General features: G+C 36.5%; 1 protein-coding gene across 3 annotated transcripts in view; it reads right to left on the reverse strand.

The window, feature by feature from the left end:
* Positions 1-320: 320 nt before the first annotated feature.
* Positions 321-27,361, reverse strand: part of SAMD8 (sterile alpha motif domain containing 8) — a 40,909-nt gene continuing 13,868 nt past the window's right edge. For 2 of the 3 annotated variants that reach the window (XM_025850486.2, XM_025850485.2), the window contains 5 exons: positions 21,994-22,586; positions 12,586-12,681; positions 10,486-10,603; positions 5,180-5,330; positions 321-5,013 (listed from right to left, as the gene is read on the reverse strand). In XM_025850486.2, the coding sequence (XP_025706271.1) occupies positions 4,709-5,013; positions 5,180-5,330; positions 10,486-10,603; positions 12,586-12,681; positions 21,994-22,586 (1,263 nt within the window). In that variant the 3' untranslated portion in view covers positions 321-4,708. Of the gene's footprint in view, positions 5,014-5,036; positions 5,331-10,485; positions 10,604-12,585; positions 12,682-21,993; positions 22,587-27,361 lie in introns of those variants that run through there. The other variant, XM_025850487.2, reaches the window with a different exon arrangement.

Raw genomic sequence — 27,361 nt, forward strand, 5'->3', positions numbered from 1 at the left:
TTCCCATAATCTACAATTAAATCAAAACCAACCAACCAAACAAAAGCTTTAATGTGTCCAGGAATAATTAGCTATTTACTTCTTTTCCCTCCCTCTCATCTTAATCTGCAGTTATTCTAATGCCCTCAGGAAGATTACTTTTCTTTCCTAGTTTACACAAAGAAAGGAGAAAGGGCAAATGGCTTATCTAATAGACAACTAAGAATTAGTAAATGCCAGGAACTAGGTACTATATTAAAATTTAAAGTTGCTGGGCCCAATCATTTCCAAAAATAAAAATTTACTGTATAAAAAACAGATGAGCTGCGTTAGTAATGCAAAGACATTCAAATAAGAGACTGCAATTCAACTTTCCAATGTTTTATTTTTAGTATTTTTGAACATTTTAATACAACAAAGATATAAAATAATATATTAGTTAAATCTGGATTTAATTTAGAATCAAGATATTTACTTATATACAACACTGTGCTTCAAGGTATGGCTACCATAGAAACGTTCACATCTTCAAGTAATACTAGTTTCTCTGTGGACAGAGTTACATTTAGGTAGAGTTCTTAAAACAAAACATGCCCACTTTAGTCCAAGCTAATTTTGCTTCCCCCACTAAGTACCAGTTTCCACTTCCTTTGTTCCATATCAGAAATACTTCAATTGTCCTAACAATCCATAGATTTCTGAATAAAAAATTATTAAAATGAAGCATTTTTAAGATGACATTAATAATATAGCCTGGCTACCATTCAGATAACCCTGTAGTTCATATTGAAACAGACCTGAAATAATGAAATTATCATAGTATTCCCTCTCCCTTCCTATCAAGCACAAACCTTACTTATGCTTAAACATGGAATACACTGAATAAAATGTCTTTTGGCTAATTTAGGGTAGAACATATTCTAAAACCAACTTTACTGGTAGCTGAACTATGGTTTACAGATTTCATATATATTTTTATTGAACTTGATGTATAGTAATAGGCCACATTTTAGTTACTGGAAATTGGTGGCCTTCACTGGGTGTGAGGGGTAGGTGAGAGGGGAGACCAAAACCTACTTTCATAGTAATTTCAGTCATTCAGAGCCACTCAAACACAAAGAGGGAAAAACCCTCAGCCTCTTTCCTTTCTCACTGGTGACCTGAAGCAGTCTGACTTTTGATGTTACTAACAAGTCTCTATAGAGGTATACAGGTAATTCAGGCTACACTTTTTACAAATGCAAACCATCGTTAACTGCCAAGTGAAGATGGCATTAAAACTGACATGCTTTGTTGGCTTTGAAACTATCTAAAAGAAACCAATACTGTTTAAGAAAGCTATTGGACTATTCTAAAGGAGAACTTTCTTGTCTCAAATGCCTGAATACCTTAAAGAACTGACACATGACTCTTACTGTAATTACTCTTAGTAAAGGATAACTTAAGTCTACAAAAAGACTATCAGAGTTAAGTTTATTAGATCACAGAGTTTAAAACAAGAACATGGTTAACGTTCTCAAGCATTTTGGAACAAGAATCTTTAGAAAATGTTTACTATAAAACTCATGATGAAATTGCCTTTTGCTGAATACACTCAAAGCAGGTTAGTGTTATGAATATGATTTTGAATGTATAAATAACACTTTTCAAACAGATGTCTCTAAAACAGACTGTTTCATATCAGCTATAAGAGGATTTGGCTTCTCTGTTCTCCGTTTACAAATTATAAGATTTTTGGAATTCTAAGTAACAATACTTCGGCAGGTACAGGGTAAGAAAGAACACCACTTGCAGTGTCAGAGTTACAGAACCAGCAGGTCTTCAGTCAATGGATTCTTTCTAGTGAACAGTCCACATTTCTTTAGCTGACTGGTTCTAAGGCTACTCTCATTGCTTTCTGATGAAAAAAAACACAAAAAACAAAAAACTAATAAACAGACCCAGCATGTGGAAGTTGTGTTTTCACTCTAGCAATTCTGGCCACTGAGAACTAAGGAGGATAGCCATTTGAGAATTCTGCAGAATAGCCAAAAAAGGTTTCTCCCAAATTATTCAGTGTTAACAGCACACTTGCCTTCTTCAAAACTTCCTACTCCCTATGAACTTCAATTACGCTTCAGTAACAATGCCCTGCAGAGACTTAAAAAAAAAAAAGAAAGCAAAGAAAATAAAAAAAGAAAAAAGGCTACACTGCCCCCAGGAATATAGAGAAATGCATCAAGGACTTTCAATATAACCTCCAGTTTGTATCCCCAAACCAAAAACCTTCTTGGTTCCTTCTATACTAAGGTCTCAGTATTTAAGAATATAAGCCTCTCATAAGTCTGCAACTGTAGATAGGATAAAAAACACGTATGTAGCTTCTCCACCTAGGCACATTCATACCCAAAATGTGAATATAAATACCACCCTTCCAGTGGTTTACACTTTAACAAGAAAAAAAAAATACAAAGACAAAATCTGGAAATTTCTGGACAAAACAAAAAAAACAACTAAAATATAGGTTTCATATTAAAAAAAGAAAAGGAAAAGAATTTTGTGTCAAAGTTTTCCAAGAAAGAGACTTGGAGATGATGAATTTATGTAAACACTGCCTTGTATTAGTTACAACAATAAATTATAAATCTAGCCTACCTTTTCCTCAAATCAGATATGATAAATGCAAGCTGAAAACTTATTTTATAATCCTCACTGCAGTCTGCTGTTAGGCACTCTCAGTGTCAACAGCTCTGCAAAGTTACTTGCAATTTTTTTTCGATTTTGTTCTAGAATAGAATCCACATGAAGGAAATAAGACTGATGTTAGGAAGTTTACCATTAAGTAGCTTTCTAACATTCTTGAATTAATGTTGCTACAGATTTTTTTCAAACATTTTTCCAAAAGCCAACATTTGTCCCTCCCTAGCTAAATATACGGTCTTGCTCTGTCACTTGGAAAGAATGGCAGTTACACAGCTTTGACCTCGGGTGTCAAAGTACTCTAAGTGGTATAGGCAACATCCTTCACCCTTCATGATTATGCAGTTTCCTTAGATGAAATGTTGACATTTTTGTCCCTAGCACGTATTAGAGTCAACAATTTAAGATTTTATAAGATTCTCAAGTATGAGATTTAAAAGCATAATAAAACTTGAATTGCCTTGTGCCATTTCTCAGGTGAGAAATAAAAAATAATATTCAGAGTAGACTCAAATTGGGGTCATTCAGCACTGGCTGAAATTTGTTTGCATAAAATTCTTCTCCTGCCCAATCCATTCAGGCTCCTCTGTAGCTTATACAGGGGTGGGAATATGACTCAAAGTGCAAAAATAAAATATTTCACCCACATTAGGAGCAGGTTTCTGCTAAGTGGCCTAATTTTAGACCTCAATATGCCAGCACTTTTTCTAACTCCTTGCTTTAAAATGGAATGTAAAAACTATACAATTAATATTCCAAGTAGCTAAGCTCAATCAATTGGGGCTCAAAATCCAATTCCATAAGCATTCTACTGTCATAACTATTAACCCAAATCATTAAAAGTAAAGTGACAAATGTTACCACAAAGGTCAAATTACTTAAGGTACTAAATTTCTAGTGTTGTAAACAGCAACTAAGTTATATCACTTCCTGACTGCCAAATTAAGACTAAATAGAAAGAATGTATGTACACAATTGTATTTAAAAATGAAAAACAACAAAATCTTTTTTTCATATCCAAATATGTCTGAGACTATTTACTTCTGATGGCCAAGAATGACAAATTTCAAAAACCAAAAGTTGTATTATGCCTGCAACTGTTATAAATTTTTCAAAAATAGAAAAAATATTCTTTGCATGCATACCTCCCTACTTACAGACACAAGAACTTTATCTAACATTTGGTAAAACACTCCACTATTTTGCTCATTAAGTAACATCATTTAAAGGCATAAAACTGGGCTGTCATATGTCTAACTAACAATTATAGCACAAAGTTGTTCCAGGTACCTACCTCACTAAAACTAAGCCAATTTTATTTTTATGGATGCAGCCATTTTTCCCTCATAAACACTTACTGACAGTCATACTGAACCCTCAGAACAAAAGAGGAACTGCATCTTTTGTTGCATTTTGGTGAAAATGCCAGTACTATACTTGTACTTTGTCACCTCACGTATGGCCCCTTCCATTCTCTTCTTGTTTCAGGCATCCTGGTATGTTCAGTATACTTTTCTTAAAGATGGTTCAGAAGGCAAAAATTATTTGTTAGTAACACAGATCACTTTCTAGAGTTGCATTTTTTAAAAAGTCAGAGATTAGTTCAAAGAACAAATACTGCTCATTTGGTAGGGGTTTTTCCTTTGAAGATAATAAGGACCTTAAAAAAAATATTTCTCGACTAGAGTCCTAATGAAGTTAAAGACAAAACAAAACAAAAACACTGTCAATCAGCAAATTGCTTAAGTTCAATAAGCAAGTACTCAACAGGTGAGGGTAACAGCCTGACTTCAATTACAACATTAAGTCTGCCAAAAGAGAAGGGTCAGAAACATCTACTTGAGCTTCCTATTCAAACGGAGATGTAAGGACTCAATTGCTCTTCCTTGAGTTCTACAATCACAGCCTTGCTAAGAACATGGAACTTCACTTTGTCAACATATAAGCCAAAAAGCAAGGCATCCAGGAACAGCTTAGGGGGAGAAAGCAAAGTTATTCACTTTCAACAATTACTGTATATTTAATCACGAACCCATTACAAAGATAGACTTTATCCAATTAATCTTTTCATTATTGCTGGTTTTGAAAATGGCCAACAATATTCATTAGGTACTGTACCATTCACATTACATTCAAAAAAAGAAAACATGGGAAACCAAATTCTTGCTCTCCTACTCTGCTGATATGCTCTAGTATTGGCTAGAGTATGGTAGTACAAAAAGAGTCTTGTCGTGATATAAAAGGCAATAAACACATCAATGGAATAATGTTCATGAGCAGCCAAAATGAAGAAGATTCCAAAGAGGTTGAGAACCCAGGATAAAGTGTGCAAGAAATTCCAGCTTCTTGGTGTATCTGGGAAAAGGACAGAAAGATCGTTTTAAAACCACATTCTTTCTAATGCTTCTAAGTCACATGTTTCTTAGGTCAGTCTGTTACTCTCATTCTTCATAGAACTTGACACCCTTCCCACAGCCTCCTCTTGCAGCCAGTCATCTAAGTCAACTAAAGAGATACTTACATTCAGTGACAAAGAAATTCAGCATAGTTAGGACGACTGTGTGGCCACTGAACATGTAATCTCCACAAGTGTGAACACCAGTTAGGGTCATACCAAAGCCACTCCAAATGGCAAAGGCCCGGTGCAGTTTCTCCCACACACTGCCATATATCTATAAAGAAACTACAAATTAGTGCTTCAAGTGCTTAGGGAGGTAGGCTCTTCCAAACATCCATTCACACTGGAATTCAAATGCTAAATGACTTAGAAATAAGATCTAAACAAAAGCAACCAGACTCCCAGTCTAATTAATTCCAGACATCAAGAAAGGGTGGTCAGAAATATTCTGGTAATTACATGAAATCAATGTAATTCAAATTTCTTTTACCAAGAGTTCCTTTACAATGAAAAGGTCACTATTACACAAAATATTTTCAAGTTTTTAATCCAATAATACAGTAGTACTTGCTGATTGTCCTGCCAATAAGAAATAGGCTACGAGACACAGACAATGGCTACCATTCAATATCTATTCTCCCCTTTTTCACTAGTAACAGAATGAACTCAATGGAAACATTGCATTTCCTAGCCTCCCTTGCAGCTTGGTGTGGTTTTGTGACTAAGTTCTATACAATAAGATGTAAGTGGAAGAGTTCTGGGAAGGCTACTTATAAAGGAAACTTTATATTTAAGTGGGAGGAAGTCTTTTTCACCTTTCCTTCTTCCAGCCTACAACTCAGACATGACAGTTGAAGCTGCAGCAGCCATCTTGGACCACTAAGTGGCTTTGAGGACGCAAGCCAAGTGTTAGGACAGGAGAGTAAAAGGAGAATCATGGGTTTTTGGTAAGTCTCCCATATAGTTACACATGACCTAATTTCAAATTTCTCTTATGAGAGAGAATAAACCATTGTCTGTTTATTAAACCATGCCATCTTGAATTTCCTGTTATTAATAGCCAAACCCAATCCTAACTCCCGTATATAAGCTTAAAAAAGTAATCCATTTTGAGGAAGAGTTTGAGAGTTTGAGTAATGGTCCTTTTTTTTAAAAAAGGCATTTAACACATAATAACAGTACAAAGAATTCCTAAAATTTTACATGCCCTTACTATGTGTAAGACATGCTGCTAAGGGCTTTATGTGTTACTGTATTTAATATCCACAACAATCCTATAAAGTGATTCAATTATGCAGCTGAGGAAACTGGCTTAGAGAGGTCACACAGCTGGTAAGTAACATAACCAGGATGTGAATCCAGGAAGTCCAATTCCAAAGTTCTATGTCTTAGAGGGCTTCTCTACTTGCTAGATGGGGTGCTGCTGAATTCACGAAATGTTTAATAAAGTCAATTAGAGCTTAAAAAAATAACCTCACAAAACAAAACAAAATAAAAAAACAACCAAACAAACAAAAAAAACAAAGTCCTATGTTTTAAAGATTCTACTATGGCTAATTAACAACAGAAACAACCTCATTAGATAACACAATTTCATTAGAAATCTCATCTGCTGATTATATACTACCTAGCTTTCCCTTTCTGCCTCAGTGAAAGGCAGGACAGGAAAAGGGATTTACTATTAGAGAAAAAGAAAGAGAAGTTACTAAAATCCACATAGTTTGGTTCTTCTAAGACCTCTAATGAGAATAGGGTTGGAGATGGTACTCTTGTGAAAGTAAAAAATCAGGCAGTGAAGAACTGAGACTCCTAGGAAAATATCTCTCAGACAAGGGCAGGAATCGAGTGATGGCAGTCAAAAGAAAGCAATCATTGCTCAGTTACTTAAGTCTCCTCATCCTTTCCAATTTTAATGTCCCAAATATTCTGTATGTTCTTTCCTTAAGGTGGGTCCATTGTTACATTTCAAAAACAAGTAGGTTCTTGTTTCTATCCCTAAACCTCCTAGTTCTGGGAATGAGATTTCAAGCAATTACTTTATTTCAATGAAAATGCCCCATGGAGTTTACTGTAAGGGACTTGATTGCTAGTAACTATCGCCTTAACTTTTTATTTTTAACAACTGCTACAAATAATACAGGTCAATAAGTAGGTTATATTATAATGTAAAGCAATTAACAGTATTTAGGGCAGATTTGAGTAGAAATGTCCATATATAACTAACTGATAATGAAAAACAGTCATTAGAGACAGAAAAAGGGCTAGCCATACTGTAGAGGAATGGTATCTAATTTATTTTTGCAGCACACATTACAGCCCTATGCACATAAAACATTCTCTTTAGCGGATGACCCACAATTAAATCCCTCAGCTACAGGAATTCTCTTTTCAGTGTAATATGCTTATATTTTTATTCTTTAAAACCTCTTCTAATCAATTACCATGCTATTCGGGGGGAAATTGTTCTATCCCTATTTCACACCACGTGCAGAAATAAATTCAAAAGAGTAAAGATTTAAATATAAAACATAAGACTGTAGGGGCACCTGGGTGGCTCAGTGGCTTAAGGTCTACCTTTGGCTAAGCTCATGATCTCAGGGCCCTGGGATCAAGCCCAGAGTTGGGCTCCCTACCCAGTGGGGAGTCTGCTTCTCTCTCCCTCTGCCTCTCTCCCTCAGCCCCTCCCCCTGCTCATGCTAATAAATAAATAAATATCTTTAAAACATAAAACTGTAAAAGTCTCATATCATCATCTTTCATTAATCAGAATGGCAATGACTCCAATAATTGAAAGTAAGTAGTGCTGGCATGGGAGTGGGAAAACTGACATGCATACAGTGTTGATAGTAGTGAAAAATTTGTTTTTTCTACTGGGCATTTGTGCAATATGTATTTAATCTGCATATTCTTTGATTTCATAATTCTACTTCCAGGAATCTATCTTAAGTAGATGATTAAATAACAGAAAATGCATAAATGCCTAAGAACATTTACGATGGCACAGTTTATAAATAGTAAGATTTGGAAACAACACAAATGTACATGATTGGAACCTGGTAAATCATACAATGGAATACTGCAGCTATTAAAAAGATGAGATACAGCCATATGTATTTCTTCAGAAAAAAGTAAACAACATACTATTAAATAAAATATAAACTAAAGAACAATGTCTGCAATATAATCTTATCTTTTATTTAAAAAGTATCTACTATATAAACTTATATAAAAACAGTCTTTGTGGGGGCACCTGAGTGGCTCAAGTCATGATCTGTCAGAGTCCTGGGATCAAGTCCTGCATGGGGTTCCCTGCTCAGCCAGGAATTTGCTTCTCCCTCTCCCTCTGACCCTCCTCCCTCCTGTGTTCTCTCTCTCTCAAATAAAATACATATTTTTAAAGATGTTATTTATTTGTCAGAGAGAGAGAGAACGAGAGAGAGCACAAGCAGGCAGAGTGGCACACAGAGGGAGAAGCAGGCTCCCCACCGAGCAAGGAGCCCGATGTGGGACTCAAACCCAGGACCCTGGGATCATGACCTGAGCTGAAGGCAGACGCTTAACGACTGAGCCACCCAGGCGCCCCAGGGCTGTCTTTTTAGTTATTGATCTTTGGCTGCTTAATCTTCCCCTGTTGGCATTTCAGTTATTTATATTGCAACAGAAGAAGTGATACACAATTTTGTTGTACACTTATACAAATATTAAAATAACAACAAATGTGCTAACACATATATCTGAATATTTGGCAATACATAACTAAAGCACAGAGGCTTAGAAAAGTAGGATAATAAATTCTTTTGTCCAAATTTAATGAGTCACAAAGGCCAATTCTGTATATAAAGTACAGGTGATTTTCAGGTTTTTAAATTTTTTTTTCCCATCTGCATAATCTCTCCTCTCTCAATTTAGTCAGAAGAGGAGATGTTGTCTATAATATACCAAAACAAGCTACAAAATTTAGAACAAAAACAGTAAGTCAGCCATTATTTAGTATATCCCAGCAAAGAGTCAAGTTTTGAATAGTGGGTACTTTATTTTAAATGGGATATGGTCAAACTGAAAACATTTTAAAAAGGAGTGATAAGGACATTGAAGGGACCACAGTCATATTGATGTGGAGAACAAAGGCAACGGGAAAAAAATTAAATTTCCTTACAACTTACAGCCCACTGACAAGTCCTTGAGACAGGCAGAGTGACCTTTCTCTAGGAACTCAGGGGCCTCAATGTTAATACTTTGCTAAGGGCAAAAGGCAATTTTAGCTTAACATTATCCTGACCTCCAAGATCCTATTAAGTCTCCTTTAACATATAAAAATTCCTTTGGAAACATCCTTTATCTCTAACCCCCAAGATATTACGTTAGTAGCCAACCTCCAAGATAATGAATCCCTGATATACATCTGAAGAGTCTCATGACTAACGTTTTACTAGACAGTAATAAATGACAGTAATAAATGACCTTTTCCTAACAATAGCTAGCCCCCCAAGGCCCTGGAAACCTTGCTTCCAAAATTCCCTAGAGACGATGCTAGTCCCTAACCCCCTCTCAACTTGAAAGAATATAACCAATCCGTCACCCATGGCAACCCCAGTGCCTCTCTTTCTGCCCATGGGTCCTGTTCCTGTGCTTTAATAAAACCACCTTTTTGCACCAAAGATGTCTCAAGAATTCTTTCTTAATCATTTGCTCTGAACCAGAACATTTCCACATCAATATGAGGAACTAAAGATGCTCAGGATGGTGGGAAAGGGAAAATGATAATTGAAAGAAACTTGTTTTCTACAGCTCCACAGCAAAGAACAAGTATCAATGGACAGATGTAACGGGGAAGTAGATTCTGGGTTAAGATTTCTACCAAATTATTTCTAGATGTTTATTACAGATATTGAAAATATTAAAAAGCACATTTTAAACTTTATTTATTTGTTCTTTAGAAAGAAGAAAGAGTGGCAGAGGGAGTGGGAGAGAGACAATCTTTTTTAAATTTTTAAATTTTTATTTTATTTATTTATTTGACAGAGAGAGACACAGCAAGAGAGGGAACACAAGCAGGGCGAGTGGGAGAGGGAGAAGCAGGCTTCCCGCTGAGCAGGGAGCCCGATGCGGGGCTCGATCCCAGGACCCTGAGATCATGACCTGAGCCGAAGGCAGACACTTAACGACTGAGCCACCTAGGCGCCCCAGAGAGAGACAATCTTAAGCTGGCTCCATGGCCAGCGTATGAGCCTGATGCAGGGGGATCAATCTCACAGCCCTGAGATCATGACCTGAGCTGAAATCAAGAGTTGGACACTTAACCAACTGGTCCACCCAGGTGCTCCTAAAAAGCATTTTAATATTAAAAGCAAAGTCTTAGCCCTATGACATATATGGTGCCATCAACCCACCAAGAATAAGAAAGAATGATAAAGAAGGTAGCAGGCTACCTTTCCAGTACACTGCAGGTGCTGTCCTGGCACGGACAGGGAGGTCACAAACATGGTAAAGCAGCGAAGCAAGAATACAGTGCCCATCAGACTACAGAGCCTTCGGAGAAGTATTGACCTGTGAACAGAGCGACCAAAAAGAGAGAAAGATCAAAAGGAAGCAAACCAAAAAACTCCAGGCATCAGCGTTTACTTAAAGGGAGAGCAGACAGAAAAACCCCTAGAACTAGACTCTTTGAAGAAGACAGAAATCTTAGAGAAGTCTTAGATCTGAAGCATCATTGTCCAATAGAACTTTTTGTAATGATGGAAATGTTCTATAACTGCACCGTCCAATAAGGTATTTACATGTGGCTCTTGAGCACTTGAAATGTGACTAATACATCCAAGGAACTGCATTTTAATTTTATTTCATTTTCATTAATTTAAATAGCCACATGTGGCTAGTATCTGCCATGTTAGACAGTGCTGACTTTAAGAGCACCATTTCATTGATAAGAAAATAAGGCTAAGACAAAATAAAGGAAATATGCAAGAAAGAAGACTAGTACCTAGCCTGACTCTTAGCTTAATGTTAGTGCTGTTATTCATATAAGGCTCATAAATTATTTACTTTATGAGAGGTAAAATTAAACATGATTCTGGGGAATTTTTGCTCATTAATAACATTGTAAATTGGTTACTGATAGTAGCTATCTTAAACATTCTCTAACTTCTCCTAACTTGAAGTATAAAAATACTAAGTTTTTTTAAATACTAAGTTTTATATTAAGTACACCTAGCAAAAATTTTGAACTGCACTGTGATATCACTTGTGCTGTCATATTATTTTTTAAAATGTCCAAACGAAAACAGACTATAATAATCTTAAGCACAAGGACTATGCTTTACACATTTTCAAAATGCTCTTCCCACCCTCCAAAAAGCATTGAACACAAGAGATCTCACATTTTAGTGTGTACACCTGGGATGGAGCCTAGGAATCTACATCTTAACAAGAAGCCAGGTGACTCTAATGAAAGCAGTACAAAGGCCACATTAGACAGAAACACTTTCTTTGACCAATTAAACACCAAAACTTACATTTAATTGGCCACTGCTATGCTTTGCTAAACCTACCAAACTTTCCCATACGGTAAATTCTTTCTTGGTCTGAAGAGTGGATAAATTCAAATTCACAGGGTCTTGTGAGCCAAAGTTAAACCAGAAAGCAGCAGCGATATTACATGTTTTTAAACCACCTCTGGTTTTAAGCAATCCAGAGTTAAAAATATTGCTGGAAAATGGGAAAGAATGAAGCACAATACAGCCTAAAAGTGTGACAACAATAGCAACGATCAACTTTTCTTTTCACCTTCAAAGCAATGAAATAACTGCTGCTTAGGACCTAAAGCCCATTACTGGTTTACCTCAAATACTTCCTGGTGAGGAGAAAGGATAATAAATTCAAGAAAGTGTCCCCATTCCTCATTAGTGTCCAGAGACAATGGATAGCAAATCTACAAACTTGATAGTTCTTCAAACTTTTTCTTCATTATGCCTTATATTTTTACTTAAATCAAGTAATTTCCCCTCATTAAAGTAGGAAAGAAGCCTCCCTTTTACATTTCATTTTAATAAAAAAATTCTTTCCTTTATATTTCTTAGTGAAAGTGGCAAAGAATCACTTTCCCTATTCAGCAATTTCCTGTATCATCTTAAGCAAACCACACTGACTAGATGTACATGGTATGCAAAATAATCCCTTTGCTAATGGGCATCCTCCAAGCAGAGAATTTCATCCAAACGCTGTCCTTGACCAAAGACTGTCCTTGGAGGAGTTTCTATCCTTCTACAGAAAATGACATTTCCAATTAGAATATCAGCAGTTGGCTCATGGCTGAACATCACCATCTCTGATCTTTGCAGAATATATTCAGAATACTACTAAATATGTAGGTCTTAACCTCACAGTGATTTTCTTGTTGATCAAACCCAAAACATTTTTCATAATGACTAAAGAAGGAAATTAACAAGAAAACTACAAAGGGAGAAACAAGGTTTGATGAACTTTATCCAAGACAGTCAAAATATTGTCTTTTAATGGCATAACTAAGGTACCTGTGTTTGTGAAGAAGAAGAACCAGGAGCCAAATATAGCACAAAATCATGCCACATACTTCTGTCATGGCAAAGGCCCATGGGATTCTAGGAACACTGGAACAGAAAAAAATTACATTTTGGACTGACAAGAAGTATATGTACATAAATGACACCCTCTGCAATAAGATACTCTTCTAAATTGCTTCCTATAACTTTTATCTCTTTTAGGAGATGGTATTTAAAGAAATTGGGGGAAAAAACTGTTTCATAAAGTATTTCATTTACCAAAACTTCTTTGCTGTCTGTGATTCCCAATTAATGGTTCTCTGTGAAGAGGTTACAACCCTTTTCTTCCTCCCTGCAGCATGGTAGACCTGGATACAGAACTGCCCACAAACATCAATGGGAAAAGTTTCAATTCTTGCATGATGTGCTAACTGAAGAATCAGGGCTTGAACTTGACTCCTCTTTTTTTTTTCTTGTAATAAACTTGGTTTTGTTTTAGAGGCAGTAAATAGAGTTTTTGTTTTGCTTTACTCCTTTGTCTCTGCCCTTTGTTTTATATCCCTGTTTTCTTCTCTTTTCCACTGACTCCTCTTTCTTCAAATCCACAGCTCTTGTGGTTATTCATTAGTAAAATACATGCCACATTTCTTAATTTAAAAAGAAAGAGAGAGGGCGCCTGGCAGGCTCAGTCCGTGGAGCACGTGACTCGATCTCAGGGTTGTAAGTCTGAGCCCCACACTAGGTGTAGAGATTACTTAAAAATAAAATCTTAATAAATAAATATATAAAAAGAGAAGGAGGAGGAGGAGAAAAAGAAGACAGAGGAGGGAACGGGATAAAGGTGAAAATGAGTTAGTGCAAACAGGTCATCTGGTAGGATTATGGTCTTATTTTTATTCTTTGTACATTTCCACTAAAAATTCTTGTACAATAATGTGTTAATTTTATAACTAAGGAAATAAAGGTATTTATTAAAAAGAAAACATGAAATCTGAAAGAAAGATATTAACAGTCTACTCCAAACCTTATTCAGAGTAAGTAAAGATAGTCAATCATCTTTAGTCAGGGACTTATCTTTTATTTATTACCTCAGAAATAAGACTCCTCTTCTGTATTTTTAATCCACTGCCTTATTGCATTACTGAGGAAAGGGTTATTTCACGTATCAGAAATTTTCAGATAAAAGAAAGATTCCTGAGGTGCCTGGATGGCTCAGTCGGTTGAGCATCTGACTCCTGGTTTCAGCTCAGGACATGGTCATGGTCATGGTCATTGTCTCGGGCTCTGTGCTCAGCATGAGTCGGCTTGAGATTCCCTCTCTCCTTCTCCCTCTGCCCCTCCCCCCCAAATAAATACATCTTTAAAAGAAAGATTCCTTTAAGTGACTTTTAACTATACAAACTTTTAAAACATTTAAAAAAATTGTATTTGTATGTATACATATATATGCATGTCCAAAAATATGTGTGTGTACATATATCTATATATTTATATATAAAACAGTTTTACAATGTTTAGAATAAGTTTTCTGCCCCACCCCCTACCTAATTCTTGCTCCCCAGAGGCAATCACTTTCACTCTTGTGTTTTATTTGTGCCCCCACTCCCATTTTCTCTCCCCTAGTCTCAATATTGTTTCACAATTTTTTAAAAAATAATTTTTGGCTTTTACTTAAGTTTGTAATTATCATTTGCAGCTGAGTCAGTAGAGAACAATGATTAAATCCCTTTCTTGTAGTAGAAATTCTTGTAATTCTCTAGAGCTAAAATATAACTTTTTTTTTTTTCTGGTTTGCTCTGTTTCTTGTGTGCCTATCACCATTCATCTTCAAACTATTCTATCAATTTCAATTTTTCCTTTTGGGGCAATTTCTCTTAGAACTCTACTCCTTTTTCCCCCAATTTAGTATGGTTGCATTTTCTAGTCCTCCTGTATGGCTCTTTTTTGAAATAAAACTTGACCTTCATCTTGGAAATTCCTCTCTTCTGTATTAGATTCTTTATTTCCTGAATCCATGTTCTCCTCTTTTTCAGTTTACTCCTTAGTTTTGATGGTGTGTATCCTCTAGTCGTTTTCTGAGAAACACAGGTGAAGGATAAACTTGGCTGTTCTTTGTTTTTTTAAGGGGGAGAAAGGGCAGAGAGAGAATCTTAAGCAGGCTCCGTGCCCAGCTTGGAGCTCCAGGCGGTGTTCCATCTCACAACCCTGAGATCATGACCTGAGCAGAAACCAACAGTCAGGACGCTCAACTGACTGAGCCACCCAGGCACCCCCTAAACTTGCTTTTAATGTTAGTTTTATTGAGGTTTAATTAACAACCAGAAAAAAATCACCCCTGATGGGTGTACAATTCAATGAGTTTTGACAAACATATTCAGTCTTATAACCACCACCACCACAATAAAGATACAGAATATTTTCATCACTTCAAAAAGCTCCCCTGTGTCCCTTTGTAATCAATCCCCTCTCTCATTTCTAGCCCTGGGGCAACCACTCAACTGATTTCTCTCCTATACAGGTCTGCCTTTCCCAGAATGGCATATAAATGGAATCACACAGTATTTATCTACATACCTTTTGTATCTGGCTATTTTCACTTGGCATAATATATTTCAGATTTACCCATGTTATTCCATGTATAAGTCTTTATCCATTCTTTACCTATAATTTCTTTAACCATTCACCGGTTGATGGGGATTTTGGATATTTGATGGATATTTGGATATATCCAGTTTTGGGTGGTTTTGAATAAAGACCACTACAAGTCTTTGCTTGAACATATTTAGGTAAACACTTAGCAGAGAAACTGTTGTGTCCTATGTTAAGGGTATATCTAACTTTTTAAGAAACTGTCAAACTTTTAAAGGCAGTTCTGTCACTTTGCATCCCTACCAGCAATATATGAAGAGTATCAGGTGCTCTGGATCCTCATCAGGCGTTGTTACCAATTTTTTTCATTTTAGCAATTCTAGTAGCTGCGGGGTTGGAAAGTAAGTATTTTAAGACTTGCGAACTTAAAAATTTCCTTGGGTCTAGCTTTATAACTAATTGGTAGTTTGCCTGGACAGAGAATTCTAGGTTAGACCTTATTTTCTCTCAGAAAGTTAAAGAAAATTGCTCTTGTCTTCTAGCCTTCACTGCTGTAAAGAAGTTGCATGCTATTTGGATTTCTAATCTTTGTATGTTACTTGTTCGGTCCCTTAAGAAGCTTTTAGGATCTTCAGTCTAAACCCAGTGTTCTGAAATTCTCCATTTCTTGTACTGGGTGCTCAGTGGGCCCTTTCAATCTGGAAAGTCACATCCTTTGAATCTGGGAAATTTCCTTGTATTATACCCTAAATAATACCTTCCCTCCTTCTCTATGCTTTCTTTCTAGAACGCATATCTATTTACTGTTGGGCCAACTGGACTGATCTTATTTTTTCTCCTCTACTTTTTTTTTTAAAGTAATCTCTACACCCAATGAAGGGCCTTAAGCCCACAACTCCGAGATAAAGAGTCGCATGCTCCACTGACTGAGCTAGCCAAGAGCCCCTCTCCACTACTTTTCATCTGTTCTGTATACTGGGCAATTTCATCAAATCTATGTTCCAGCTATTCTGCTGGATTTTAAATTTCTACTTTCATTTTTTATTTTCCAAAAGCTTTTTTTTTCTCTGAATTTTCCTTTTTTATAGCCTACCGTTACTGTCTCGTAAAATACAACATCTCTTATCTGTGAGAATATGCTTATTTTTTTTAAGTGTTCTTCTGCTCCCTATTTTGTGTTTCCTACTTTGCTTTTTTCTGTTTGCATTGGTCTGTTTTCCTTATATGTCTGGTCATTCTTGACTGACCATTCATATTTGACAGTGAAGTACTAAAAAAATAATAATTTGACGCTCTGTGTGCACAGACTGAGCTTATGTTGTGGGTTTCACCGTAGAGTGACTGGGCAGAGGTCTGGTTGATGAGATGGAGATATCTCCCCTACCACAGTATCAGTATCTATAGTCCTTTTCTCTTGTGCAGGTTTTCCAAGGAGAGGAATCTGTTCTGCTTAGAGAACTGGCACTGGGTGGGAGTGGGAATGGGAAGTCTGGCTACTTAAGGAAGAGAGCTAGAAGTCTCAGTGATCAGTATGTAAATTTATAGTAGTCACTTTGAAAACATACTGAAAACAGATACCTTTGTTCTCATCTGGGCATGGTATCCCAGAGTCCCTCACATTTAACTAGTCTGGAGAATATACCACCTACCTTCTGTTGGAATAGAGGTCTAAAAGTTTCTCAAATTGCTTTTCAGCCAATTCTCCCATACTTATCTGTACCTGGTTGTGAAAGATGCTTGGTGCCACCTGTTTTGGGAGTTTTTCTGGAGCTATGAAATACAAATAAACTCACCTCTTGGACACTGCTAGTTCGCATTCCCAATCTTACAATAGGCACTCAGCGTTCTACCTTCCAAATTTTCATCATTATCACCGTTCTTGCCTTCATGGAATTATAGGGTTTCCCCTCATCTCCTTTTACTGTCATTTCAGTGAAGTGTTGTGAGGAAATGTTTATTCAGTATCTCTTATTTATTTTGATGCAAAGTTTTCTGAAATGCATTATTACATGGATATCCCTCTTTTTTTCTGGATAAAAATTTAATTTTCTTCGGTAATTTAGTCATGATTGTGAACACTGATTATTGCATTGAACATGGTAATGACCTCAGGGACTACTAAGAAATGAAGGTTAAGCTCCAGACTAGTTTTTCCTTTATTTATGTTTGCTTTTTATAGTGTTTCTGGTTCTTCCCTTGCTTTTATGGCTATCAGCTATCCCTTCTCACTGTTGTAAGTGGGCCTGCCTACAGAGGCATCCATCCCTTTCTCCTTCTAATTTTCTATTTATGATGTGCTAAAGGTCTTGGAATTGTGTGACATAAGCTTTAGAAGCAGACTCTGAAACAAAGACCAGTGTGAAAGTGAGTAGGAGTGTTTCCAAGAGAAACCTTAGTGTAGTGAGGAAATGAGATCAAGAAGCAAGTAAGCAAGGCAAGGGTGAGACATTAAACAAAGCCCTGTGGAGTAACTATGTCAAGGGTTAACTACGGCTCAATCCTGTGGAGAATTTGTGAGACAGTGTAGGTCTGACCTAAAAGTTGTCCCAAATAGAGTAAAGAGAAAATATTTATACCCCATCTCATCAGTCATTGGTTAAGGGCTGTTGCTGGTGGGATGTAAAGTCTTAAGCATGTTTGCCTCTCTTTCCGAGCAGGTAAAATGTGTTCAACAGCTCAGATGCAGCTCTTCAACAGAGACACATTTGCTGGATGTTGGGAGTATCCGTGTGCAAGAAAATGAAAAAGAGATCTGAGAAAATGAAAAAGAACACTGACAGCACCAACTATAATTCTCCTATGAATAAAGCTTACATGCTTAAGAGCATGAAGATTTGTAGTGGGAGGCACTATAGAGAGTTAGGCAAAACTTTCAAATCCCACTGCAAACTGAAAATCACATATAGGTCTACACAAAACTTTGTACATAAATGTTCATAAGCAGCATTATTAACAGTAGCCAAAAAGTGAACAACCATTCATCAACTGATGAACAAATAAACAAAATGTAGTATATCCATACAATGGAATATTATTCTGTAATAAAGAGGAATAAGTACTGATACATACTACTATATGGATGAATCTTGAAGACATTATGCAATATCAAAGAAGCCAATCACAAACAAAGGCCACATATTGTATGATTCCATTTACATGAAATGTCCAGAAGAGACAAATCCACAGATAGAGAAAGTAAATTAGTGACTGCCAGGCACTGGAGGGAGGAGGGAATGGAATGGGACTGATAATGGATAGGAGTTTCTTTCTGGGGTGATGAAAATGTCCTGGAATTAGTGGTGATGGTTGCACAACTGCAAATATACTAAAAACCACTGAATTGTATACTTTAAAACTAAGATCCTCATTTTTCTTCCAGGCCCGTTTTCCTCCTTTCTCCCACTATGCCTTGGTTATAGTCTATATAAAACCTCAGCCTCAGAACTGTTCTATACTCTGGATTTGTCTGATAATTTCCTCATGATTAGATTTAGGTTATATTTTTGGGGGGCAAGATTATTATATAGGTGATGTTGTAAACATCACATCCAATGCACATGTCACTTTGTCCCACAGCAATGCTACATTTGATCATGTGGTTAAAACGATGCATGTCAGATCATGCCATTGTAAAGGTACTTTTTCTCCCTGTAATTAAGTAATATGTGTGATATTTTCAGATTATGTGAGTATCTTTGACCTTTCACCTAATGAGTTCAGCATCTACTGATGACTTGCCTGAATCAATTACTACGCTGGATGTTGCAAAATAGGCCATCTATGTTTATTCGTATTATTCTTGAAGAATATCCCCTCTCAACCCACCACTTTTTGTTTTATCACTATGGATTCACAGATTCTCTTACTCAATATATTAGAATCCACTACCATCTTTATGCTTTTTGATGTTCCAACTGTCCCAGTTTGATCAGTGCAAGCCCTTTTAAACCAACTCATATGCTCTTTTGACATGCTTTCATTGGTTTTGTGCACTCCTTTGCTTTATGCAACAAGAGCTGTTTCACTCATTTTGTATTTTCCTTGCCCCACAGTGAAAACCAGTTCAAATCAGTCCTTAGAAATCTTCCTCACTCTTCTTTGATTAAATAGTACTCTGCTATATAGATGTACTATAGTATATTCAACCAGTTTTCCATGGATAAGCATTTAGATTATTTCCAATATTTACAATTACTACAAATAATGTCACAATGAATAACTTTGTATATATGTTGTTTCATATTTGTGGATATATATCTTTAGGTAAATTCCAGGAAGACTCCTATTCTCTTTTGAACCCATAACAATTAGCTTTTGTTCTTATTAACTCTTGTGAAGGTCACAGATAACCAACACACTGCTAAATCCAGTGGCCAATTATCCATTACTTGATCCCTCAAGCAGAACTTGACACAGTTAATTATTAATTATTCCTGCCCTCTTATAATACTTTTTTTTTTTTTTAAGTTGGATTCCAGGATACTACTTTCTCTTTCTGCCCTGACATTTTCAGTTGTCTTTGCTGGTTTTGCCTAACTTCTCAGACTTCTGTTATAATGTTCTTGGGCTCCATCTTCAATCTTCTTTCCTCTTCCAAACTCATTCCCTAGAAGACCTTGTCTTACATCATGGCTTTACCTATTCTGGCAACTTCCAAATTTCAGCCTGTATCTCTCTGAAATCCAGAGAAAGAAATCATCTTTCCATCTCTTATGTGACATCTGATTTTGTGTAAAAGATATCTCAAACTTGACATGTCTAAAACCAAATCCTTATTTTTCCTTCCAACTCAGCTCCTTCCACAATCTTCCCATCTCTGTAAAGGGCAACTCCATCCTTCCAGATACTCAGGTCAAAAATCTTAGGAGTAACCCTTGACTTTTCTTTTTCTTACACCTTACACGCAAATCTATCAGCAAATCTTGTTGGCTGCACTTTCTAAATATATGAATAGAACTTGACTCTTTCACACCATCTCTCCCACGACTATCCTCATCCAGTTCACCTCATTTCTTTTTTTTTTTTAATTTTTTTAAGATTTTATTTATTTATTTGAGAGAGAGAATGAGATAGAGAGCATGAGATGGGGGAGGGTCCAAGGGAGGAGCAGACTCCCTGCCGAGCAGGGAGCCCGATGCGGGACTCGATCCCGGGACTCCAGGATCATGACCTGAGCCGAAGGCAGTCGCCCAACCGACTGAGCCACCCAGGCGCCCCCAGTTCACCTCATTTCTGTCCAGATGAATTCAGTAATTTAATCCCTGCTTTCCCACACCCACATCCATACCCAGGCTATTCTCAGTACAACAACTACAGTTACCTTTTAAAATGGAAGTTAGATCACCGTACTCTTCTCTTAAATACTTTCCAACGGCTTCCCTTTTCATTCAGAATGAAAACTAAAGTCCATAATATGGTCTACAAGTCACTATACAATCTGGATTCCTGTCTCCTCTCAGACTTCATCTCCAACTGTTCTCCCCATCTCTCACTTGCTGTTTCTTGAACATGCTAAGTATACTACCAATTCAGGATTTTTACACCTTGCCGTTTCCTCTGCCTAGAATACTCTTTCCCCAGATATCCACATGCTTTCTTCCTTACTTCCTTAAGTTCTTCTGTTTATAGTTGGGAAAACTGTATAGAATAGGGATCTAACAGCTTCTTAAACAGTTTTCACTCAATTCTTCTTATTTTAGCACCACCCTTTCACCTGCAGTATCTAGAACTTTGAGAAATCTGTAACATAGACTGGGTTGGTTCTGTTTTCCTAACTGCTGTTTTAGAATTAGGTTATTTCAGGTCTGTTAGTTGCCACTCATCCATCTACTTTCAAACTTCCAAAAATGTATGACTGCTTTCTCCTCTCTTATCTGCCCCATCCTTGCAGGCTTACAACTTAAACAAACAAAAACCTCTTTACTATACTTTTAGTCAGGGTTTGAAAGGAACAAAATGTGATATGTACATCATTCTGACATCTTAATATGGATACTTTGATTCATTTCGTTTTAAAAAACATACTAGGGGCCCCTGGGTGGTTCAGTCTGTAAGCGTCTACCTTCGGCTCAGGTCATGGTCCTGGGGTCCTGGGATCGAGCCCCGCATCGGGCTCCCTGCTCAGCGGGAAGCCTGCTTCTTCCTCTCCCACTCCCCCTACTTGTGCTCCCTCTCTTGCTCTCTCTCTCTCTGTCAAATAAATAAAATCTTAAAAACAAAAACATATACTATAAGGCACTTTCAGAAAGGTAAAACATTTTATAAAAACAAGAAAGCTCTATAAACTTTAAAAGCTTTAAAAAATCACCAATATAAAAACTAATAGTTTTGAATTTTGTTCTATTTTTTTCATATGCATATACTATATTCTTTTTTATATACTCAGCATTTCATAAGAACAAGATACTATCAACGAATCAGTTTGTACTATTTACGATAATTTCAATTTATGTGGTGATAGAGGAGCCCTCCCCCTACTCTTGGAAAGGCTGAACTCTGTTCATCATAAAAAAAAGTAACCAAATTTCATTTATTAGAGAAAACATACCACGAAACCCTTTTATAATCTGAAGTGCCCAAGGAGCTATAATATAGCTATTAAAAAAAAAATAAACTAAGCAGTAGCCTTTCCCACTCACATAGGCTTAAGGTCTAATTTACTCTAGGACAAAAAGGCAATTTCAAAGCACATCTTTATATATTACCAGATAAAGTAAACAGAAAGTGTATATCAAACCAAAATAATAATAAACAACATAATTATCATAAATACATTATCAATTGCTGTTATAGCAATTTTCTACAAACTTGGGAACTAGAAACAAAACTTACCTGTCTAAGAAGATATCTGGGAGTGGTGGGTAGGTCTGCATATCAGGCACTCGCTCATGGACTATAACCATAATGAAAGATGTAAACCCAAATACTATAAAAACATATATACAACTCAATATGGTCTTCCAGTACTCTGGGTCCAATCTTCGAATAGAATGTTTGTTTTTACCATTCATGTACTGGTACTGTTCAGAATTCAAATCAGTGATGGGTCCATCACAGTCATGTGCAGGCTCCCCATTACAGAGCCACTCTGCGCTCTGAAGAGCACTGATGAAAGGTGTCATGGAACCCATGGGACTGTCACTGTTGTATCTCATCTCTTCTAAAACATCGATATGTATTTTCTGCAATTTTCGGACTGAAAGCATTAACCTTTTAATATCCCCTAAGATTTTGATTTCCAGAGGAGGAGACCGGAGATCATATTCAGTCAATGTTAATAATGTGATTCCATCAAGTCGATGCTTATTACATAAAATGTCCACATATTCAAAAAAGCCTTCATCCTTTAGCCAAACAGCTACATGCTTGGTAGTCCAGCGACGAATACAGAGGTGATTAGGAACAGCCATTTCCTCCTCCACTGCCTGTCCAGGGAAAACAGGAAAACAAAACAGAAACTTCAGTGTGTCCTAACAACTCCTTTAAGACCAAATACATGTAAACATATCAGAAACAATAATTTATTTACATTGATCTACTGGCTTCTAGAAGAGAGTAAAAGGAACAAAAATTACTCAATGATTGGTTTTCAGTAGATTAACATTCTAATAATTTTATGCATATAAACCCAACAGCAGAAGGCTAATGACTAAACATTTTTACAAAAAATTACTCTACAAATGGCCTTTCCATACCATAGCAACCATAATTTAATTAGAAAAAGCCTACTGTTGGAATAATTGAGAAAAATCATATATTAATGCTTTTCATAAAATGAGATATAGAAAGATATGTAATGCATAAAAATAAAACAAATTTCAGAAATCTTCATGTTTGATTGAATAAGTATCTCCTAACTTCTCCAAAATGAGAAAACAAAAACAAAAACAAAAAACAACGCAAAGGCAGATAGATAACTAGTTTTAGGAAACTCCTTAAACATATTTCTATCCACTATACAAATAACAATTTCTACAATAGATATAAAGCCTGTAAACTAAATATAAATATCTGTATCTTTATAGCTCAGTTCATCCTATACTTTGAATATACCATTATAAAACCAAATAAGCAATTTCCTTCTTAAACTATCACTGAGATTTCAGTGACAAAATTTTTAAAAGAAAACTGTCATTTTGATATACTCACAAATTTGAGGACCCAAACTTTATATTGGCTTGTAAAAGGCCAATAATGTACTGTTTCAAGAAGTACTAATAATTTTTACTACTTTGATTCACACAGTTCTATTTATGTTCTTTTTCCATTTTAAAACTTGCAGTAACTTGGGCCTCTATCAGGTTTATAAGATACACAGGAGACAAAGGCCTACATCAAAAAAACCCTATTCCCCTAAAGTACGTTTTCTCAACTACTAAAGCATGTGGGTTTTATGACATTTTCCATATTTCTGAAGATCCTATTTCCTTCTGAGTGATTTTTTAAAAAACACAGTAGGCAAACTTTTATAAAGCATAACAACAACAACAACAACAAAGAATGATACAAGAAATACCCATGTGCCCATTACCAAGCTTGAAAAAAAATATAAAATAATTCCAACACAGATGTTCTGTTTCTTAATCTGGGTATTAGTTATACAGGTCTGTTTACTTTATAAAAATTCAAGAAGCTGTATACTTATGATCTACACTTTTCTCTACATATGTTAAACTATAAAGTTTGCTTTAAAAAGCCAAAAACAAAACATCAATACAAGTGACTGTCCCTCTCTGATATCATCCTCTTCCTCCCCCTTTCCAGATAAAATAATTCTTGATTTTGGTGTTTATCATTTCTTTATAACATGCATATCTGGCTATGAAAAACCTTCTATGCTTACTTATGCTGAAAAAAGTGAAAAACTGCTACTGTCCTACTTTCTTCCCCTATCCACACAAACTCTTGCCACGAAGACTCATGATCACTTGAAAAAGGCAGATACTTAACTACATGAGCACCACTTACACCATCAGAAATACTCAGCCAGCAAGAAACACTCACTAAATATTTCTTAATTGCTAAAAAGCAATCCTAGTTTTTGGAAGCCTTAAATCATATTTTGTTTCCAAACAGAGTTTTTCATATTATCAATCCACAACAGCTTTTCAGTCTGAGGAAATTAACAGCACATCCACCTATAAGGATCTGTATGTTTTAAAAGGCTGTCTAATTCTTATATACTGTAGAGCTACAAGAAGTCTCTCTTACTCAGCTCTTTCTAGCTACATTGCCATCCCTAAGGCCAAGGAATTACACGTTTTATGCAGTTTAACACTAAATTTTATACATACTATATGTATATATGTATATCATTTATATAAGTTATTACATATATAAAATTCCATTAAAATACCATTTTGCTGTTTCAGTTCATATATATACCTAGATGGTTTCATCCCACCCACTACATACATCTTTTTCCCAAGATATGCTCTGAATAAATTACTTCATCTTTGAATATCCAACAAGCACATGCTACAAACTCTGTAGCAGTAACAATGTAGCAAATTTGGGAAGCTCATCTCACATACAAAAAGGCCAGATTTCTTCTGTCATTTTATTTTCTATTCTGCTGCCTTTCTCCTTTCTTAAACAGCTTACCACCAATGGGTTCCAAGTCACTCCCATCCTTGTAGCATTATCCTTCAGTATGGTTTTGTCTCATACACTGCTCAAAATGATCTTCTCTCTTATAGTTTTTTCCCCCCCGTCTTATATCACCAGTTCTCTACACCCTCAATCAGGCTAACAAACAGGCTTTGAAACTGGTGTTTTAGCTGCTAGAAAATATGAGTTACACAAGGAAGCTTTCTGGAAGTCTTTGAGCCTGCTGTGGCAATGCCCTAAAAACATGACACACTCCGCTAATATGCTTCATCAGGTCAGGACGTGTCCTTTAATTGTATGCTACTACATATAGTTAGAGACCCATATTTAGCTAACACTGTGAAAACCTGCTCTAAAGAGGTGTATTAAAAAGATGATAAAAGGCTTTAGGGCCAATTTAATACTTCTGTTGTGCCACAGAAACTACCTGAAACAGGAGACTTTGAAGTTTCATACAAATCCAAAAAATGAAGAAATTAGGTAAGTTTTTAAAAACACTTTCAGCTTTTTTTTTTTTTTTGAGGGGGAGGTGCAGAAGGAGAGGGAAAGAATCCCAAGCAAGTTCAATGCCCAGCGCAGAGCCTGATGCAGGACTCTATCTCATGACCCTGAGATCATGACCTGAGCCAAAATCAAGAGCGAGACGCTTAACCAACTGAGCCACCCAGGCGCCCCAGAACACTTTAAACTTTAATCAATAATTAATATGAATAAATTATCAGTTAAAGAGACTCTGTTTCTGACCAAGATATAGTAAGAGGGACCAAATTTACCCACCCACCTCAAACAACCAAATAATAGACAAAATATTATGGGGGGAGAAAAACCAGCTTCAAGACATTGGGCATCGGACAAAAAAGATCCCTGAAAGATGGGAAACAAAGTGAGCCCTACTGCCCCAGCTTACTGCCTTGAGGGTTTCTCTCTTTTCTTTTATATATCTATATAGATATAGATATATAAAAGATTTTTTTATTTATTTGACAGAGAGAAACACAGAGAGTAGGAACACAAGCAGGGGGAATGGGAGAGGGAGAAGCAAGCTTCCCACTGAGCAGGGAGCCCGATGTGGGGCTCCATCCCAGGATCCTGGGATCAGGACTCGAGCCGAAGGCAGGCACCTAACAACTGAGCCACCCAGGTGCCCCTGCCTTGAGAGTTTCCAAGTGATGTGTCGCACAGGACACAAAATGGGTGAGGCCTGGCAGACTTGCTGAGTTGAGGAGATGGAGCTGAGATTCTCGGGAGATCCAGGTGGCTAAGTGTTCATGAAATAGAATACTGGAGAGGAGAAAGATGCAGAGAGAGAACTTGTTATGGACTGAATGTTTGTGTCTCCCCAAAATTCATGTTGATATCCTAGCCCACAATTAGGAGGTGATTGGGTCATGAGGCAGAACCCCCATAAATGGGATTAGTTCCCTTATATGAGATATCCCAGAGAGTTTTATCACCCCTTCCACCATTTAAAGACAGAGCTAGAAGATGACTATGAAGCAGGAGGCAGGCCTTCACCAGACACCAAATCTACTGGGCTTTGATCTTGGACTCCTCAGGCTCCAGAACTGTGAGAAATAAGTGTGTTTTGTTTAAGCCACTCAGTCTACAGTAATTTTGTTATAGTAACTAAAAAAGACTAAAACAGAACCCCAGAGATCTGCAGACTCTCCCCTTGAATATGCAGCTGAATACGGATCATCACATATACATGAGGAAACAAAACAGGACAGAAAAAAGAACCACCCAGAAAGATTAGGGGGCAACGACATCCAGTATATACATAAGACCAATAAAAGTGCCTACCCCAAACAGCCAGACTGGAAAAAAAAAAAAAATCTCACAATCCATGGGGCATTGGGTAAAGCACACAGGAAGATCTTGTCATAGCAGTGAGACAAAATGAATCCTAAAGCAGGAGTTATTCAATTGGGGGCAATTTGCCACCCCTCCCCACATTTGGCAATTTCTGGAGACATTACTGGTTGTCACAACTGGGGGGGTCACCTAAAGGTTGCTGTTAGACATTTTACAAAGCACAGCATAGCCCTTCACAACAAAGAATTAACTGATCCAAATGTTATAGTGCTGATATTGAGAAACCTTGCCCTAGAATGAACATGTCTCTGGTCCAGCCAAACAAATCTTAAAAGCAAGATCCAAAAGGAACAAATTGTTTTCCAGTAATTTACCTCCCACAACAAAGTTCAAGAACATTACTAGGAATACAAAAGTATTCAGCACCAGATAAAATCCATAATATCTGGGATCCAATCAAAGATTACCAGACATGTAAAGTAGGAAAATTCACCCATAATGAAAAGAAAACCAATCAGCCAAAATTGACCCAAAACTAATACAAATAATAGAATTAGCAGACAAGGAAATTAAGTTATAAGAACTCTATTACGTATGTTCAAAAAATTAGACATGGACACAAAGAACATTCAATTCTAACTTCTAAAGATGAAATTACAATATATGTAATGAAAAATATGCTGGATGGGATTAAGAGCTGATTCTTATCTGTAAAAAGATAAGAATAATAAACTTGAAGACATAACAATAGGAATTATTCAAAATGAAATACAAG

The sequence above is a fragment of the Callorhinus ursinus genome, unplaced genomic scaffold, assembly GCF_003265705.2.
Source record: "Callorhinus ursinus isolate GAN/ISIS: 27379988/994484 unplaced genomic scaffold, GSC_fseal_2.0 scaffold31, whole genome shotgun sequence".
NCBI lineage: Eukaryota > Metazoa > Chordata > Mammalia > Carnivora > Otariidae > Callorhinus > Callorhinus ursinus.